Source organism: Barbus barbus (assembly GCF_936440315.1).
Source record: "Barbus barbus genome assembly, chromosome: 7".
Classification (NCBI taxonomy): domain Eukaryota; kingdom Metazoa; phylum Chordata; class Actinopteri; order Cypriniformes; family Cyprinidae; genus Barbus; species Barbus barbus.
In genome coordinates, this window is record NC_136735.1 from 4,862,094 (window position 1) to 4,881,662 (window position 19,569).

Sequence of the window (19,569 nt, forward strand, 5' to 3'; positions counted from 1 at the left end):
GTTTTACTGTTCGGGAAAAGCCGTTTTCAAATGTGATAACTTACCCCACATTTAGTGACAAAATAGCCTTCTATTGGGGCTAACATGTGTTAAATAATGGAGCGATGTTTTGTTTCTATATCGAGAAATCACAACTCATAACTGCTTCATAAGTGTCAATCATTCGCACATCTGTCCGTCTTCTTCCGTCTGACCAATGGGGTGCCGCGGTGGGCGGGCTCAGTCCGGGGGGCGGAGTCAGTGTCGATGGCCACGGGAAGCGCAGCTGCATGAACGATCTCGCCGAAGCTGCATCCGTGTTTTTCCGCCGCGATTCCCCCTGCGAGCGCCGCTCACGGAACACCCCCGCGGGGAGGCGACAGACAGGACTGCGGGGCCGCGGAGGAGCGGCGAAGAGCCAGGCCAGGAAAGGACGCCCGAGTCCGGTTTGATGCTGGCGGCCCGTCCGCCCTTTAAACGCGGATGCTGCTGCTGCTGTTGCTGCATTCATAAGGGATCCCCGTTTATCTGAGAAGCCATCGGACGCGTCAACGTCCCCCGTTTTCACATTCAGAGCCGATCGGTGGACGCCAATCGCACGAACGGACCGTGAGAGGCGAAGCGCGGCAGCATCCCTCCCTACCTGCGGCTCTCCAGCGCCTGACAGGCCCAGAGTCATGGGCAACACGCCGGCCGCCAAACGAGGCAACGAGATGGAAAGCGGTGGGTGTCTTTAACGCTTCCCAGTCATTCTGTTTAGTCATCATCATCATCCTCGATCAAGGCGATCGGCATCCTCAGATGCTCATCGGTAATATGGTCGTGCATGTGCGAGGCTTCAGCAGCAGAGAGGATGCTGATGCTGTCATGGCGATCACAGGCTCAAACAATGTGTTGATGCTTTAATAAGAGCGAGCTACGCTTCGTTTGAGGGGTTTGTGCTGGTTTGAGGGGTTTCTATCTACTAACCAAAGATGGCTGGTTAGTAGATAGAAAAGGGTCTATTTGTGTACGTCTGATGGGTCTGGGGAAGGACAGGTGTGTGGAAGGTCTGAAGAAAACGGCGAGAACCACAACCTACATGCTGAGATCTAATGCAAAGGCTAAATATAGCCATTTAACAATCTTGTCATTGAAAACAACCATAGTATTTGACCACTATGTGTCCTTCTCAGTGTCTCCACGGTTGGGTTTTCACACTTGGGTTTGTTTAACCCAGGATTAAGTAATCCAGGTTTCACACTGTTCATACTAACATACACTAACAATAACCCTGGGTTAAAAAATTAGGTTGTCAGGTTTTGAGATTTTTGCGCTCTATTCGTGCAAATCCCAGGATGACGTTGTTATTTGTCATATTTACAGTTTTCCTTTTATTTGAACGGGTCTGTTTAAATAACGTTCTGGTTTAGTTAACGCTAGTCCATCACTGTTTGACATTTTTAAAGAGTCTTTTGAAACCAAAAAAAACCCAAAATGATTGACGGCATCGTTTTTTTTTGTCTAATGAAATGCTCTCTGGAAGGATCAAATCATGGCTCACAGATGTTATTTAAAACATTGGCTACTGGTGTTCACGTTAATAAATGAATATTAGATAAGTCCCTTGATATGTCCCACCTTCCTGTTTCAGTATGAAATGTGCCAAAACAGGAACCGAAACCGCTCAAGATCTTTAACCTCAAATGCTGGCGCTTGAAAGTTTCTGTGACTGCACCAAACACATGCATATTTAACGTGGCAAGAAATCTTTCTGTTTTTTTTTTTCTGTTTTTCGAAACAACTCACGTATCCTTTTGGCAGTGCAAAATTGGCGTTAACCCCCTTTAAAAATGCAAATGTGAAAGATTGCCTAACCCAGGGATAAAAGTGGCCTTAACATTGCCTTTTCCTGGGGTTAAAAGGCTGCATTCATCTTTATTTGCATGCATTGCATTACACAAGTTACAATATCGTTGCAAAATGTAACTGTAGCTATTATCGCCCAGCTCCTAATATAAATTTGGATGTAATACAAGCGAGTTCATATTATAAAAAATAAAATAAACTTTTTTGTTGAGTATTATATTTGATCCATCAGGCCATTATGGTTCATATAGTATGATACAGTGAGAATATTGAGGAAGAAATACCTCAGTTTTATTCAAAAATGTTCAATTTGGTGCAGTGCCTTATATTTGCATGGACAAAAAGTAAGATAAAATGCTGATAGCTTGTAATGTAATTCAATGTAATCTTTATAACAGTATAATTTAGATAAAATGGCATAAATATCAGGTGTCACTGCCAATAATGTCTCACTGAGATCATATTTAAATGCTTAGTTTTCTGATCAAAGCTCTGTAGTTTCAAAACATATAATGCAATGCAATACAATAATGATTGAGAGATGAACAAAGAAACATTCATCAAAAGCCTGATGATCATATTTGATACTCACATTAAAAAAAAAAAAAAAAGTCTGGATAATCAAGTAAAGCTAAGCTGCTTCAGTCCAGTATCATCTTGAAATATTACCAGCAATACCAAAATATAAAATGCCCCTGAATCACAACCTTTAGAAAAGACCCTTTAGTTGCTAAAATGAAGGTATGTAGTAGATTGTGCATAACAGGTTTCAGCAAAGTTTTTATCACGTCGATCATTTAGTGGCCTCGGAAAATAAAATATGACGTTGCTGCATGTAAGGTTAAGTTAATGTGCTTTATGTCTCTTCCCACAGTCAAAGAGTTTTTGGCCTTCGCCAGAGAAGATTTCCTCAGGAAATGGGAGAATCCTGCACAGGTACGAGGACTAGAGGAGGGATGCACGTTGAATTCGAGTAAAGAAAGAGAAACCAGAAGTGAGGATTTGAGGTTTCCTCTGAAATAGATCTCAGAGCTGGTTCATTGTGTTCACCTGTACAAGAAATGTTAAATGAGTCATTTAAAGCAGGTTTGTATGCTCTCAGGTGCACTTAATAATAAATAATAAATAAAAATAAATGCAAAGCTTGATGAAGCTATGAAGGGGGATGTTCATGGATGAGGTAATTAATTATAATTTTTTTTTAATTAAATGTACCTTCCACGGTTATTCAAAAAGTTAATAAATTATACAGAGAATGCGAGCAAGTTTAACACTCTCAAAAAACGTATTATAATCAGTAAAGCTGTCTATGTACTGTTTTTATGAATGAATCTCTTACATATGTACATCTGCACTTTTTTATGATGAGAGAATTCACGTGAGAGCTGAATTCAGTCAGCGAGTGCATGCAGTGAACAAAAAACTCATCTGAACACCTCTGATTGGCCATTGCATTCATAATCTCAACAGACTCGTGTGTGATTGTTATAATGCGCAAAAAAACCATTGAAAAAAACAATGCGCTAAAAACAACTCTTTTCTTAATTAATAACTTTTGGGATAACATAAATAAACAACTGCATGAAATATATCACACTGTGCAAGTAGTTTTTTGACATTTTATTATTAAAATCTTACATATTGTGCCTTTAAAACAGACCGTTTTGCATGATTCAAGTTATATGCACAACAAACATTTATAGTTAACTAAAACTAAAAACATAAAATACACATTCGCTACTTGAAAGAAATTAGATGTTAATGGTAATAAAATAAAATGTAAAAAATAGCGTATTTTATTGCAGCTAGTTTTTAGTACAGCATTTATAATTTTCATTTAGTTTAACTTGATGTACCAAAATAAAGCTGCAATAAAACTATATAGACATATTTAACTCTTTCCCACCAGTGTTTTTTTTTTCTTTTTTTTTTTTAATTGCCAGCCACTGCCAGCATTTTTTATCATTTTCACAAAATATTCATAGCCTTCAGAATATTTTGTTTTATGAATATCTGAAAATGCATGAAGTCAAAGGAAAAAACAGAGCCTCTGCTCACACACAAACACAAAACATCTGCATTTTTTCATCAACACTTGAATGTGGGAAAAAAAAAGCAACTTTTTGGACAAAAAAGCTGTTTTTGTCAAAAAAAAATTTAGATTCTGTACTCTTTCAGATGATATATAATAGCGCCACCTACAGTATAACAGTGAAAACAGAAAGCTGGAAAATTCTGTCAGTGGTAGGGAAAGAGTTGAAAACACAATCTAAGAAAACGACAAAAACGAACTACAATTTTTTTTTTTTATATATATAAAATTTATATAAAATGCAGAAACTAAAAATAAAATCTAATTCCAAATATCATCAAAAATTATAATAGTTTCTGAATGATGCAAAAATAATACTATTTGAAAGCATAGCGATGTGCTGAAAAGCCACTCGTAACAAATTGGACAGCAAGCATGACAAATGTGAATGTAGCTGCGTGTTTTAAATGTTGGTCTGTGCCTCAGAACACAGCGAGTCTGGAGGACTTTGACCGGCTGAAGACTCTGGGCACGGGCTCATTCGGTCGCGTGATGCTGGTCAGACACCGAGAGAGCGGGCAGCACTACGCCATGAAGATCCTTAACAAACAGAAGGTGGGTGGGGCTAATGCCTAAGCCGTGACATCACAGTGAGACACGGTGATGTCATGATGTCCTCTCATTGCTTCTCTTTAGGTGGTGAAGCTGAAGCAGATTGAACACACTCTCAACGAGAAGCGGATACTGCAGGCCGTCAGCTTCCCCTTCTTAGTGCGACTGGAATACTCCTTCAAGGTGAATGCTGTTTGACGTATCAATAGCTGGATGATGATGTGCCGCGTGTAAAGGACGTGTTTGATAACGTGTGTTTGTTTCAGGACAACACTAATCTCTACATGGTGATGCAGTACGTTCAGGGAGGAGAGATGTTTTCACACCTGCGTAGAATCGGCAGATTCAGGTGAATATATTTACATTCCAGATGTGCTTTGTTAGTGCCTGAGGGAAAACGCAGTGCACAGTAACACACGACATACGCAGCACAAATACTACATGTGACCCTGGAACACAAAACCAGTCTTAAGTCGCTGGGGTATATTTGTAGCAATAGCGAACAATACATTGTATGGGTCAATACTGATTTTTCTTCTATTCTAAAAATCATTAGGATATAGGGATGCATCGATATGAAAATTTTGGCCGATACCGAGAACCGATAATTCTTTATAAATGAAAGCCGATAACCGATATATTGGCCGATAAATCTACATCCAAATTTTTGAGAGCCTTATTACAAAAAATGTCTCACCATTAAAAGCCATGAAACACTTCAACATAAATCAAACAGCCTTACAAATAAATAAAACAATGCTTAAATAATGCAAACAAGTCACTGGACAACTTTACTTAATATTATATGTAAAAAAAAAAAAAAAGTAAATAAAAAATTCCAAAATCATGTGCCATGAATAAATTGAACAGAATAGCCTCCGCACTGACAATTAAATTATTTTAATTAAGCCATATTGTTGATGGAAATAAGATAAAAATAAAAGTGGTGGTTATTATTATTAATATAGCAATGATTTTGAAAAATGACAGACTTGCCCTTCACATGTTGCACTTCACTGTATTAAGTGATTCCAATAATATTTCAAGCAATTAAAAACCATCATGGCGAACAGTGCGCATCTGAAGTGCCTCTGCGGGAAATAATGCATTATTTATCGGCTTTAATATATCGGCTACATTTTTTTATCGGTTCGATAACGATAACAGAAAAATTAACATTTATCGGCTGATACAGATATGGTGGCCGATATATCATGCATCCCTATTAGGATATTAAGTAAAGATCATGTTCCATGAAGATATTTTGTAAATTTGCTACTGTAAATATATCAAAATTTCATTTTTGGTTAGTAATATGCATTGCAAAGAACTTCATTTGGACAACCTTAAAGGCGATTTTTTTCAATATTTAGATTTTCTTTTTGCACCCTCGGATTCCAGATTTTCAAATAGCTGTTTTCAAAAAAATTACTGGTTTTGTGGTCCAAGGTGACACACCCACACACACACACACACACACACATCTTAAATTTGAAACCAACTGTAAATTATTTGCTTCAGATTTACGTTTACTGCAGTGTTGGCTGTAATACATTACTAAGTAATTAATTACTGTAATATAATTAATTTTCCCTTGAAAAAGTAAAGGATTACTTTAAATTTTTTCTGTAATTTAATTGTCAGCGAACTACAGCTCTGTGTATTAAATGTGAAAGCACATGAAGTAGATTAACTACTAATCACAGAACCGGCTTTACTGACTAGATGCGCATGACCATCGATTATTTACACAGCCCTAGTTCACATGTATGATGGACACACTTTTCTGTCACTGTCTGGTTCAATTCTTTCAACAATTATCACAATTTTTCAGGCAGAAGCCTTTAAATCAAAAAGTTTTAATATCCATAAACAAAAAGTCAGTCAAATGTGTGTGAACTTCTGGCTAACAAAAGACTAAATGCAATGAAATAATAATAAAAAAGGCTTTTTTGTGCCACAGATTGAATCTTGTTGCATGTGTGTAAATGTCAAAAAATTAGAACCTGATGTCACTCTTTTGTTAGTTTTTATTTATTTATTTACTTACTTGTTTATTGAGTTTTAGGCCACTTTAAAATGTGATTCCAAATGCGTAATTTGATCATCTGGACATCTGACAATTCTTGCAGTATATGTACTTTAGCTGATATGTATTTGTTTTTAATTATTGGACATAGAAATGAGACGTAATAATAACAGGTCGCCCCAGCAGTCTGCATACTTGTGCTTGTATTCTTTTGGCTCATTTCCGTCTAGCTAAAATATACAGGACACAAAACAAGCATTGGGTTTAGAGAACTGAAAGATGACTTCCATTTCAGCAGTAGTGTCATCCAAAGCTGTTTGTCCTGAAAGCTGTGTTAATGTTTAATCTCGGTTGCGTAAAGATGCTCGATGCTTAATATTTATTTGTTGGTGTACTAAAATGAACCACTTAGCTGCATCAACATGTACAGTTGCATTTAAAAATGCATGAATGTTGTTCAAACAACAAAATATCAAAGCGATCGTCAGTTTTCTTCATCATTTTTGTATTTGCTGCTTTCAAACCTCGCAAACTTCTTTTTGATGAATGATGAAAAGTGTGTTTGTGCTGTTTCTGTTCACGTTTGCATGAATCTGTTTTATTATTTTAGCCCTGCTGTAATCATTTATGTGCTGTTGTTTTCAACAACCTTCTTGTAACTATCTTTTCTCTGTCTTTCTCTCATGTAGTGAACCCCACGCACGGTTTTATGCTTCACAAATAGTTTTAACGTTTGAATATCTGCATGCCCTTGACCTGATCTACAGAGACCTTAAACCAGAGAACCTCCTCATCGATCAGCAGGGCTATATACAGGTAATAAACACATGCACTCACTGATATGACTACCTGCTGCCAGTGAGACACCTTAGCACGTCATTTTGTTCACTTGATTCAATTTTTTTAGGCTGTGTTCACACTGTTAGTTAAAGTTTGTGTGGCCTTTTAAATATTGCCGATATCAGACATGTTATGACATGAATGGTCATCACAACTATATATAATAATTTTTTCCAGTTTAACGGTGTTAAAAATATTTAACGCAGGGGTGGGGCTAGGGTTGGCCACCCCACTCACAACTGCTGCTTCTGTCATTTTTTTTCTTTACACGAATTGCGTTTATTTAAATATAGAACGTCCTTACAACCACATAAAACAGATTTTTAGCCGCTTACTCCACTTCATGAGTCAAATAAGCGTGGAAATGATACAGGTGACGAGGAGCCTCAGTAGAACATCAGATGAGATGTTGTCAGGCCATAATTCAGTAAAAACTAATTTTCCTATCCTGTCAGCTGTTATACTGTCCTCATAGCGCGTGCTCTTCAGTTGCATGCACAAACAAATGTGCGCTGTAGTCCGTATCATTTCATATTAAAGCGTGAATAAAACTATGAGCATGCGTGTCAGATCTCTTAAAGTTATAGCAGCCAAAATAATCTAATAACAAAGCTGCTGTGATGTCTGTTAACTAAAGAACAAAAGAAAAAGAGGAAATCAATACCTTGTGTTCATCTATATTTAATCAATTTCTGTATATTTCCTACTTGTTGAAGGGAACAGGTATATATCATAATGGGTTTACCTGAAGATTGTTTTAAGTTCACTTAAATTAAAAGTCATTTTTTTAAATCTAATAAATGTTCAAATTGATAGCTCTCAATTATACTGTAATGTTGAATGGCTATAATCAATGGTTAAATATTAAGAAAAAAAAGAACAATTTATCAGTGAAACTCGCCTTCAGTCACAAATGTTACAGATATACTGTATTTGTAGGAACAGCACTAAGTATAATATCATATATTAGAATATTTAGTTGTATGACATTAATATTAGGAAGGATAGTCTTATATTAACAATAAAATGAGTAACATCTGAACTTCTGTTGTTACTGTTTAAAGCAAATATCAGCATTTTTGGCCAACTGTACATTAATATACATTTTAAACAACATATTTACTTAATATAGTGCAATTTGGAGAATATTTTACAATCATGTCGAAGCTAAATCAAGCACAAATGATGTCACATGTTGTGTTAGATGAAATCGAAACATGTCAAATTAAGTGTATTGTGTATAAGTGTGTTAATATATCGATTCTTCTGTACAAAAAAAGCAATGTGACACATACAAGGGGTTAAAACACACACACAAAAACAGATTTGGGTCCCATTCATTTGCAATGTAAAATGTAGCTAAAAGTGTGTCTGTGATGTAAGCAGCTCCATGGATGTGCTTTCAGTCACATACGGCTCCAATCTCATCATTACTGCCTCCTCATGGCTAATTTGATAATGACATTATGATATGCTTCTGGCACGAAGCATGCATGTTCTGTGCATATATCACAGCATCATCTGTGTTTCAGGTGACAGACTTTGGTTTCGCTAAGCGGGTCAAGGGTCGCACGTGGACATTGTGTGGCACTCCGGAGTATCTGGCCCCAGAGATCATCCTCAGCAAGGTGAGCCATGGTGTCCTAGTTTCTCTGAAGAGACTGAGACGTGACTACAGTGAATGCAGCTAAACGACAGCGGTCCCAGTGTAATTAATGAAGCGTCTGATCATGCAACTCACTTTCAGCTGCACAGCTACTCTAAAAATAAAACAGACTGCCAGTTGAAAGTTTGAAATATTTATGATTTTGAAGTCTATTCTGCTCATCAATTTATTTGATTAGAAATACAAGGAAAACAGTAATATTTTTACAATCTAAAATAACTGTTCTCTATGTGAATATATAGTCAAATGTAATTTATTCCTGTGACCAAAGCTGAATTTTTATCACCATTACTCCAGTCTTCAGTGTCACATGACATTCATATTTTTGTAGAAACTATGATACATTTCATTTTTTCAGACTTCACAGATGAATAGGTAGTTCAAAAGAACAGCATTTATTTGAAATGAAATCTATTAACATTATAAATGTCTTTATTGTTACTTTTGATCAACCTTTTCTGATCTCCTATTAATGTAAATCTTTTGTTTCTTGACATAAACATACGCAGTTTTAGCTCAACTACCATTTGCTTCAATCATGCAAGTTTTCAAAGGCTTAATACTTGTCTTTAACTCACCCTGATGTGTTTTCTCTCATAGGGTTATAATAAGGCTGTGGACTGGTGGGCTCTGGGTGTGCTGATGTACGAGATGGCTGCCGGTTATCCTCCGTTTTTTGCAGATCAACCCATTCAGATCTATGAAAAGATTGTCTCAGGAAAGGTAATATTGTCAGGAAATCACAAACTCTAGCCTTTAGACTGAAAATGAATCAAATGTCTCTGCAACATCTGAGATTCTTGACTTCAACCCGCCGCAGTTTGCTTGAGTTTAGTTTAGCTAGGCTTAAACCCAGTCTTTTCACAGGTACGATTCCCGTCTCACTTTAGCTCCGACCTGAAGGACCTGTTGAGAAACCTGCTGCAGGTGGATCTCACCAAACGCTACGGCAATCTTAAAAACGGAGTTAACGACATCAAAGGACACAAGTGGTTCTCAACTACTGACTGGATAGCCATTTACCAGCGGAGGGTGAGAAACGCACACAGTCCCCTTCGTCACTGATAGTGATCTGATGTATTCAGTGCTTTTGCCCCCAAAGCTCGATCAGTTAGGCTTGTATCTCATATTATACTGGATGTCATTTAGTATTATCACTAGCACTGATATACTTCAAATGAAGTTCGTTTTCATTCTTCGTTTGGGGGCAAAAAGAACTTTGAAAAGGCCGAGCGACGGTAAACTGTTTTCGAACATTCCGACATTCTGCGCTGCTGGAGGCGGCTGTAGATTCGTGGGCAGTCGAGGCCTAATGGATAGAGAGTCGGACTTGTAATCCGAAGGTTGTGGGTTCGAGTCTCATGTCCGGCAGGGATTGTAGGGGGGGGGGGGTGAATAGCCAACACTCTTTCCACCCTCACTACCATGACTGAGGTGAGACCCTTGAGCAAGGCACCAAACCCCCAAATTCCGAGTGACCATACTTGGCCACACACCTTCCCCTAGATTAATGCAAACGTGACGCAAAGCTCGCGCGCATGCCCTAAACACAACGATGCAACGATGGTGAATCTAGGTGTGAGATGGGTATCGATGGTCAGAATATTATAGACAAAAGAATAATGATTAGCAGCAGTTCAGAGTCAAGTATCATGTTTGCAAAACAGAAGAACCATTTCCATAATCAGTGTCAGTCCTTTCAGTGTGAATGGCTCATAGTCTGAAAACTTCAGCATGATGTGGATAAAAAATACTGGAGTCATCTCAACACAATCCTGTTTGTTGCTGTATTTTATTAGTTGTCATTTATTTTATTAAACTGGATAAATTATTACACCTTTTTATATTTTATGTGCTGTCATGATTTGATAAAAACAGATTTATTATTGTATGTTCTTTTGGCATTTAATTTTAATAACCTTTTAATATATAATTAATACCCTTTTAAATGTGCTTATTGAAAGAACAGCAGCAGCAGCAGCAGCAGTATGAAATATATTTCATTTATTGAATTATATTTGGTGCTACCTTATATCTTTACTCTTTCCTTTCATTCTTTTCATGGCTTTGCAAAACTCGCATCTGATGTTTCTCTACGTCACTTTTTGCATAACTCCAGGTCGTTGACACCAAGCTTCATTGCGATTTCTTTCTAGGGATTAAATGCTTTCTCTGAAGTCTCCCCGCGAGTGATCGTACAGGTGCGGATATATTTGTGGCAGCTTAGCTGTTCGACAGTGTATTCATGTTGCTAGTGACCTGGAGATGTTCTCCTGCCTCACCTCCGTTGAATGAGAAACAAACCAGAAAAAAAAATTGTGTGTCAAAGAAGGTGGCGCTCCAGAACACATCCACTGATTGCGTAATCGCCACGGACCAATGGTAGCCAAAGGTATTTAGGAGTCAAAACAAACTGCCCCAGAAAGTTTCGAACTCAAAACGAACTTCGTTTCGGCCTGATTTTGTTCATATCAGTTCGTTCTTCAATTTCATTTGAAGTATATCGGGGCCTTAAAGGTGCCGTAGAATGCATTGACACAATATTTTAAATTGTTCTCTGATATCTACATAGAAGCTTAGGTAAGGGCAAAAATTCTCCAGAAATGGTTTTACATGTCCATTTACAGCCCTAGGATTTCTCCCTAGAATGAAACGGTCTGTTATTGGATTATTTGGAAGGGCCACGAATAATAATGTTGAGCTCTGCTATGATTGGCTGTTTCACAGTGCAGCTCACAGCAGGAAGGAAACACAGGGAGGAAAATATATATTTCAATCCTTTTTCTCTCAGTTATATCGTTGGGTAATTATACTGTAAATACAATGCTGGCATTAGGGAGCCACTGTTAATATGCTGGACATTGAAACTGATACATGCAGAACTTCTGATGGTTCGGCTGGCGGCTGGCCTAGAACAAGGGCAGGTATATGCAAACGTTGGGGGTGTAACTATTAGTGATCCCGACTGTAACGTCACAGTCGGTGTTATGTTCTGATTCGCCTGTTTTTCAGTGGTCTTTTTTAGTCACAAAAACACCAGCTAGTCTGTTTTTCTTCTCTGAACTTCTCTTATCTACAACGTTTCGGCTGCTCAAAGGATTTTAGTGAGTTGTACACATTATCCATTTCCACACTATCTCATCTTATGGCATCTCCCATCTCCAGTACTTCTGTAATCTCTCTTCATAAGCGCAGTCATGTAGGCCACGAGGCCTTCTAAATGCATCCAGTTCACATACGAGGCAAACTAACTTTCACAAACATATTTTCTATATGACAAATACAATATTTCAGCAGTTCCTTTCTGAAATATGCAACACGAGTTCCCATTTATTGACCGACAGCTCTCCTGTCCATGTATTGATAGACGCTTCCTTCAGCCTGAGGCTTATTCATTTCAGTTTTGGAAGGAAAGGGCCTTTACAGTTGCTTTATTATTTACAGTTGTGTTATTAAAAATTAATAAGCAAGCCTAGCCCAGGTGGCACTAGGTAACACCAAAGTAACATAATCCATTTCTTTCCAAAAAAAGTGTATTTAGTTACTTTTTTAATGGAGTAACACAATATTGTAATGCATTACTTTTGAAAGTTTCCCCTCAATAGTATTATTAGTGTCATACTTAAAAATCATAATTGTTTGAGTATTAATAAGGAAAATATTTTACGATCCATGTCGAGCTCAAATTATAAACAGAGATCTGCATCCCATACAAGGGGATTGATGCGGTCATTACTTAAAAAAATGCAAATAAAGAAATAAAATATTGATATCGGTGAGTACTTAAAAATGGAAGAGGTAGCATTTCATACTCAAATGTAAACTATCAAGCGGAAAAACACAATAACATTAAATAATCAAATGTTATCTCTTCTTCTTTGCATTTTCACAGGTGGAGGCCCCATTTGTGCCTAAATGCAGAGGTCCCGGGGACACCAGCAACTTTGACGACTACGAGGAGGAAGAGATCCGTGTCTCATTCACGGAAAAGTGTTCAAAAGAATTTTCCGAGTTCTAGGGGAATAAGTGATAGAAATCAGAGAGAGAGAGGAATATAGGTGGAGAAAGTGCATGAATCTTAAAACCGATCCTTCCTCCTGTTAAACAGCAGAGAAACCAGCGGAAGAGTGCAGAGAAGACCTCCAGGGCCTTTATCATCTCTATTTTAATCATGTTTGTCATTTTCTCTTTTTTTTAATCTCTGTTCATGTGATATTAATCATGATGGATTTGATAGGGTGTAATTGTTGGCCTGTGGACTGGGATTGTTGTTGCCGCACAAAGACAGACAGGGTTAGTTATTGTCTATTCTGAGGTCATCTCTAATCTTGAGCAGTTACCGCTAAAGTGCAGGTTCTCCACTAGGTCACCGTAACAACCATACAGAAAAATAGGAAAAAAATCATGTATTCCTGTGTAATAACCGAAATATTTTTGGTCCTGTATACTGTCATGTGTTTCGTTATTCTTAAAAATGCACTGGAGGGATGACAAAGTGAAAATGGCATAGAAAAGAAGCCATTTTTTTTCTTTCTTGTTTCAGCTGTAGGTCCACCGCGCTCTGTAAAATATTCACTGATGAACTTTCACCTATGAAATGTGCCATGAAATCCTACAAGTGTCAATATTTTGACTCGTCAGTTCTTTCATTGATTATCGCTGACAGATAGTACGGGCCCCGAAGGCTGCGATGACGGCGCCGACAGCCTTTACTGCGTCAAGCCTTCGTGCAGAGGAGGGGATGAATGTTTTTGTTTCGTTTGTTTAGTATTGTTAATATTATCATTGTTACGGTTACACATTGGGTTATACATTTCTAAAGCCTGACGAAATTGCACACACTTTGTGGCGAAGCCTTGCGGTCGACGCTCTCCGGCGAGCCGTCGCATGGCTCTCTCAGTTTTCGCCATTTCTTCCCCCTTTATTCTTCCATTTCTGCATTTTTAAATAGGCAAAGTCTTCTCTCTGAATGGGTGCAGTGCATCTGGCTCCTTTTTGGGTGAGAATTTCTTACACGCAACTCTCTAGGCTACAGATATCTCCTAAGCTGGAGGTGAACTCAGTGGATTCCAGTGCTTACTCCTGAGGACATGGTTCAAGTTAATTGTGATATTTTGCACCACAAGAATCATTCCAATAAAGTATTACTATAAATACCAAACAGGTTTTACGTCTCTTTGTGTAATAGTGGATGCATTGGGAGGTCTTAAGATTCTGTCCTATTTGTTACACGATGGTGCTGTGCATTGTGGGATCTGCACACTTGTATGAATTTAGGAAAATACAATGAATATAATTCTTCGAATCACTTTGTTCCTATACATGCCAGGCTTATATTTTTTTTACGCATTTATTCTGTGACACAAGCAGTTTCTGAAGAAGTTTCTTCACGCTGCACATTTTTAGGGCAGTTTGTTCTCCAATAAATAGTTTTTGGCAATTTGTAATTGAGTCGCTTTGATTCAACTTTTTGTCAACTATTCTTACCGCTTGTAGATAATGTAGCTAGTATATTTTTCATTTTTTTATCTACAGCTGGCAGTGACATGAGGAGTTATAAAATAAGACTAGGCTCATCCAGTTTAGTATCGACCAGCGAGCAATCTGTCATCCAACCAACCAAAACAACTGATGCGTTTTAAACTGTTATTTAATTACGCATCGAGATTGCATATGAAAAAAAAATCTGTTGCGTTAGATGTAACGGACTGCAGCGCGAGCGTGAACAAAAGCCCGTCGACGAGATGCGCAAAACGTGTATCTCCGCAATACCACCTTAAATAAGCGCCTCTTGGGCGCGGAGCGTAGCGGATGAGTCTCTTCGAAAGTAGTCCACCTTAAGCGCACATAGTGGGTAAACGCAGGCGTAGAGCGAGGCTTCCGCTTCATTCCCAGCCGGGCTCGGAGCGGATCACTTCGGAGACGAGAGAGAGGCGCCCGGCCAAAGCCAGCGGAACCAGTGCTGCAACATGTCGGAGCCAAAATACCGAGAATGGATCCTGGAAACCATCGACTCCCTGCGCTCGAGAAAAGCCCGACCGGACCTAGAAAGAATCTGCCGAATGGTCCGAAGAAGACACGGCTCAGACCCGGACAAAACCAGGGCTGAACTAGAAAAACTGATCCAAGAGCAAACTGTGTTGAAAGTTAGCTACAAGGGGTCCATTTCCTACAGGAACGCTGCTAAAGTGCAAAGAAAATGCAGAAAGAGAACGGAGCAAACCACCGACAGCGGCAGCGGCGAGTCTTTAGGTGAACACGGCAAACACGCCAGAGGCAACAACAACGGCGACAGCGCGCTCAGCCTCACGGACCAAGAAGAGTGCGAGGATAAAGAGCCAGAGCAACGCGGGGCGAGCCCGTGTCCCGACCCCCTGCCTCAAACCTCACCCTCCGCTCTCGAAAAGGAAGAGCAGATTTTACCACTACCTAGCGGAAACAGTTTTGTTAGTTGTGGCGCAACGGGCCACTCCGCCGGGAGCGTCAAAGCAAGTGCATCGAAAGACAAGAGCTTAGTCGCTGAGGCGGGGGCAAGCGGCTCCTCTGACCTACGCGATGCTGCTTCAAGTGCGAACAGACGGGCCGAAGGAGACGAGACGCTCGGCCACGAGGGCAGCGATGAGGATGGTGATGAGAAAGAAGAGAAAACTTGCCCAAGCGCCAGCAGTCCGCTTCCGAGAAACAAGCCCCCCGCGTCCCCCAAACCCAAAGTGGGGGCAAAGGGCTCCGGGGCGCGCTGCTCGGACTCTCCGGATGAGAGCAGCGCTGATCTGGGCGACAGGCTGGTTGCTGCCGTGCGAAGTCTGTCCGAGAGACACCGGGGCTCCGCCGCAACACGGGGCCACGCGCCGCCGGGGCTCAACGAGATCCTCAGCTACCTCAGCACGCAGCGAGGGATGCCCGGGGAGAAGCTGACCCGCAACCGCGTTAAAGTGGTGCTGGAGCGCGAGATCGAGAGGGGTCGTCTCCGCAGGACCCGCCTCGGCCACATCACTCTTGCCGCGAGGGGGATGGGGGCGGCCAAGCCGTCCGCGCGTCTCCTGAAGAGCGCACTGCAGGACAGACATCTCGAGAAAAAGGTAACTTAATATTTCCAACACGTCCTGCGCAGCGCGCCGCGCTGCACCCCGTCTCCATATAAATATACGATCGTGTTTTGAGAAAAGCGAAAGAAAAACGCGCAGGACAAAAAAAAAAAAAAACAGCTCCGCACCATCCGATTTCCGCTCTTTTCTCGCGTGCAACTGTGCGCCAAACACTAACTGTGTGTGTCTGCGGCAAACAGCGTGTTTTTGTGATTGTTGTGGGGTCGTGTTGTGTGCAAACGGTGGGAGAAGCGACACCTCGATTGTGTGTTCCGCTAGACACGCAACTGTCTGCGTGCGTGCCCTGTTTCACTTCAGCGTCTCGGCACAAAAGGTGCGGAGTCGCGCTCGGCAGCGCCCGCGTGCGTGCGTGCGTGCGTGTGAAACACCGTCGCTTCTCTTGTTCCGCTGCTCTAACAGACACTCGTTACACAAAAGCGCGCTCGTCGAGAATCAGAGGCGGAGAGTGCGCTGAAAAACACTGCGTGAACTGCGCGACATCAGGATTTTACAGGCTGGGCCGATGATTATTGATGCGTTATAAGTTGTGCTGGATATTTTTCACTAGGCGGTGTCTGTTAAGTTAGACGCGCACGGAAAATATAAAAGGGAGGGAGGGAGGGGGACCCGAGGCTCGCGTCTGTTTTCTCGGGCGAGCCGTCGCTCTGTGCAATACTTCGGTCATACGAGGTAAAAGCAGTAGCGATGGCGGAAATTCGCTGCATGACGAGCCAAAGCGGAGCGCACCCTGCGCCTCTTAGTTCCGTTCCGTGCGGCTCATCCAGTCCGTTTCAGCGATGAGCGTTCATCGTGTTTCGTTCTCGCTCTCTCTCTTTTTTTTTTTTTTTTTGTGCTGTTATCCTCTCTGCGATGATCAGATTTCTCAAGCACTGTCCCACTCACTTACAGACTGTGGTCAAATTGATTATGAACCCCACTGAGTTACTTAATACGTGGTCATATCGCTGTTATCCAATCAAAATCACTGGCAAGAGCGTCTGCGGCGGATGTTCTAATGAAAAACAGCAATTTGTAAAATACCGACGACGGAGGTCGCGCAGGAGGACACGCACACACACAAAAAAACGAGGGGCGCGCCGTAACCCCTATTTGGCCTTTTCAAAAAGTGGGGGCGTCGAGAGTCAGTAGTTTTTTGCTTTCTTTTCTTTCCTGTACGTTTGAAGCTAATGTGATGCAAGGTACAGTCACGACTGAATCCATTCCCATCATTGAGATCTGGAAAATAAAGCGTTCAGTAATGCTCTGGTTAAAAGTCCATTAGAGCTTTTTGAAACGGTGTCTCTATCCCCCCTTGTCAGGAGGAGGTGAAGGAAGAAGAAAGGATGGAGGTGGTGGAGAGCGAGGGAAATGGCACAGAGGATAACACAGTGGTCTTAGCGGAGGATGTTCCCAACACCATCCCTGATGAAGGTGTCCAAGCTTGCACTGACCCGACCTCATCTGACATGGAGGTCGAGAAAGATAATGGCACCAACTCACCACTGACGCCTGAGCGGAAATCCCAGTCATCTTCATCGCTGGAGACCTCAAACCAGTGCTCCTTACAGCAGGAAGTAGACGTGGGTGGAAGTGAAGGTACTTGCGCCGTCGCTGTTTCATGACAGAAACATTGTCTTAAGTATTTTGTCTGGTTTTCCATCTAAACTAGTTTAGATTAAGATGGAGAATAGATATTAAATTACACATTTGGTGTCGCATGGACAATTATTCGGTTTCTTGTTTTCAGTTATGTAATCAGATTACTTTTTTCAAGTAACTAGTAATGTGTTACTTTTAATTTAACAATTACTTTTTCAAATAAGTAACACAAATTACTTTCAGACATGCATCTCAGACTTAAAATATTACCCTTTTTAGACAGTTTAGTTAATAAAATAAAAATAAAACTTTTGGGTTTTCTGTTAATAAAAGTAAATAAGCAAGCCTGGCCCCTGTGACAAAACTAACATACTGCATTACTTTCCATAACTAAGTAACACAATTAGTTACTTTTATTATGGAGTAACACGATATTGTAATGACGGTTTATATAGTGGGAAAAATAGTGAACTCTCACCATCTTCATTTGTTTTATTCAATTAAAACCAGTCATCGTTAAATGAAACTTGAATACAAGAATTTCTGACCACAGTGATTTTTAACGTTATAATACGCTGGTTGCTAATATTCAGTCATTCAGTGTTTAAGTATGGGTTCCCTTTCAATTCTTGAGCTTGAATTTGAATAAAATAGGCCACACCTCAAAGGAAGTTAAATCTGAGGGACAGGAAGTGGAATTTATTGATGCACAGCCCTGCTCAGATTGAAGTGTTGACCTAATACAGCCATTATCAAAGGTGTTTTACTCATGGACTGGCTTTTAATAAACTCAAACAATACTTTATCCAGAGGGGGAAGTCCATCTGAATTTGACAGCTGTGAGCAAGTCATTAAATATTTTAAAGCTATGGAGGAAGAAAGTATTATTATAAGTGCTTTCTGAGGGGTGTTTGTTTGTTAGTTTTTCGTACCCAGGCTAGGTGATGAAAACATCTGTTTGTTCGTACAGCCAATATCTGGTGTATCTACATCGATAGCCACAGTAATAACTCCAGAAGATACCTAGAGTTTCAGACTGAAATGTATTCCCAAAAATCCCATTTTAATCAAGTTTGTAAAAATCAGTCTGAACAATGCCCAGATGGCATTACAGCTGAAGATGGCGAATTGTTTCTGTGCGAGATCCTTGGAAAGTGCATGTGGAAGATATTTTTGAAGGCAGTAGGTGGATGTGAGCACAGGGTATCCACAGGTGCAGCATCAAGCAGTACTAGATGTTTTAAGTTCTGTTTTGGCTTTTTTATGGAACAGTTTTGTAAGTTTTATGTGGAAGCCAAGGAGGAAAAAAAATATTCCACAACTTTTGTGCCACAAATAGTGTTCTCGAATGTATGTAACAAAACTGCTATTCCAAGTGCTGGAATTGAGTGCTTGATTGTGTGTGATTTGTGCTGAAGGAATCTGTGTGAATACAGACATGGGCTCCCTGTAGATGTGTTTGAAGTCTGGTGTCATGACAAGAAATGATGACATTAAAATCTCTCACTCTTTCAGAGCAGACAATGTCTGTGGAGTCTGAGGATGCTGGTGCTGAGAAAAACACAGATGCGGCTGATCAGCTACATCCCGGCATTGAGGTAATGCACAAAGTTTACTGAAGGTTTTAATATCTTTCTCCTATTCCAGTTTTATTGTGCATTGACATGTAGGCCATTCGTAAGTTGACTTCCTGAAGTGTGGATCTATCACAACACTGCTCTGTTTGTCTGAGTGGCCTGACATATCAATTGTTGGCTTAACGAATGAGTTCAATGGCAAACAAAAGGGGTAATGGGAGTGTTTTAGAATATCTATTTTGGAAACTGTTTTTTTTTTTTTTGGAATATATTTAGTATAATTTTCACGTTTACTATTCTGT

At 40.1% G+C, this 19,569-nt stretch overlaps 2 protein-coding genes across 4 annotated transcripts in view; both read left to right on the plus strand.

Moving 5' to 3' along the window:
* The first annotated feature begins 221 nt into the window (after positions 1 to 221).
* LOC306872495 (cAMP-dependent protein kinase catalytic subunit alpha-like) lies at positions 222 to 14,164 on the plus strand. Of its 3 annotated transcripts, none has more exons than XR_013784417.1 (10): positions 222 to 702; positions 2,702 to 2,763; positions 4,346 to 4,474; positions 4,556 to 4,654; positions 4,738 to 4,820; positions 7,190 to 7,316; positions 8,873 to 8,968; positions 9,607 to 9,729; positions 9,874 to 10,233; positions 10,583 to 11,183. XR_013784417.1 is itself a non-coding variant. In XM_079421075.1 (10 exons), exons 3-10 carry the CDS (start codon positions 4,412 to 4,414, stop codon positions 13,022 to 13,024), a joined length of 882 nt encoding a protein of 293 aa, XP_079277201.1. In that variant the 5' UTR covers positions 222 to 702; positions 2,702 to 2,821; positions 4,346 to 4,411; the 3' UTR covers positions 13,025 to 14,164. The 3 variants fall into 3 exon arrangements, 2 of the variants coding, with proteins under 2 accessions (XP_079277201.1, XP_079277200.1); XM_079421075.1 differs by lacking the exon at positions 10,583 to 11,183 and adding an exon at positions 12,899 to 14,164 and having other exon boundaries at positions 2,702 to 2,821; positions 9,874 to 10,038; XM_079421074.1 differs by lacking the exon at positions 10,583 to 11,183 and adding an exon at positions 12,899 to 14,164 and having other exon boundaries at positions 9,874 to 10,038.
* A 705-nt stretch (positions 14,165 to 14,869) lies between these two features.
* Positions 14,870 to 19,569, plus strand: part of LOC306872437 (atherin-like) — a 7,951-nt gene continuing 3,251 nt past the window's right edge. Inside the window, exons 1-3 of the mRNA XM_079420993.1 lie at positions 14,870 to 16,085; positions 17,411 to 17,687; positions 19,206 to 19,288. Of these exons, the coding sequence (XP_079277119.1) occupies positions 14,976 to 16,085; positions 17,411 to 17,687; positions 19,206 to 19,288 (1,470 nt within the window). The 5' untranslated portion in view covers positions 14,870 to 14,975. The remainder of the gene's footprint in view (positions 16,086 to 17,410; positions 17,688 to 19,205; positions 19,289 to 19,569) is intronic.

Coding starts and splice junctions, on each gene's coding strand:
- LOC306872495 (XM_079421074.1), top strand. CDS start 657: ATGGGCAACACGCCGGCCGCCAAACGAGGCAACGAGATGGAAAGCG. Junction 2,764..4,345: donor AATGGGAGAATCCTGCACAG/GTACGAGGACTA, acceptor TCTGTGCCTCAG/AACACAGCGAGTCTGGAGGA. Junction 9,730..9,873: donor AAAAGATTGTCTCAGGAAAG/GTAATATTGTCA, acceptor GTCTTTTCACAG/GTACGATTCCCGTCTCACTT.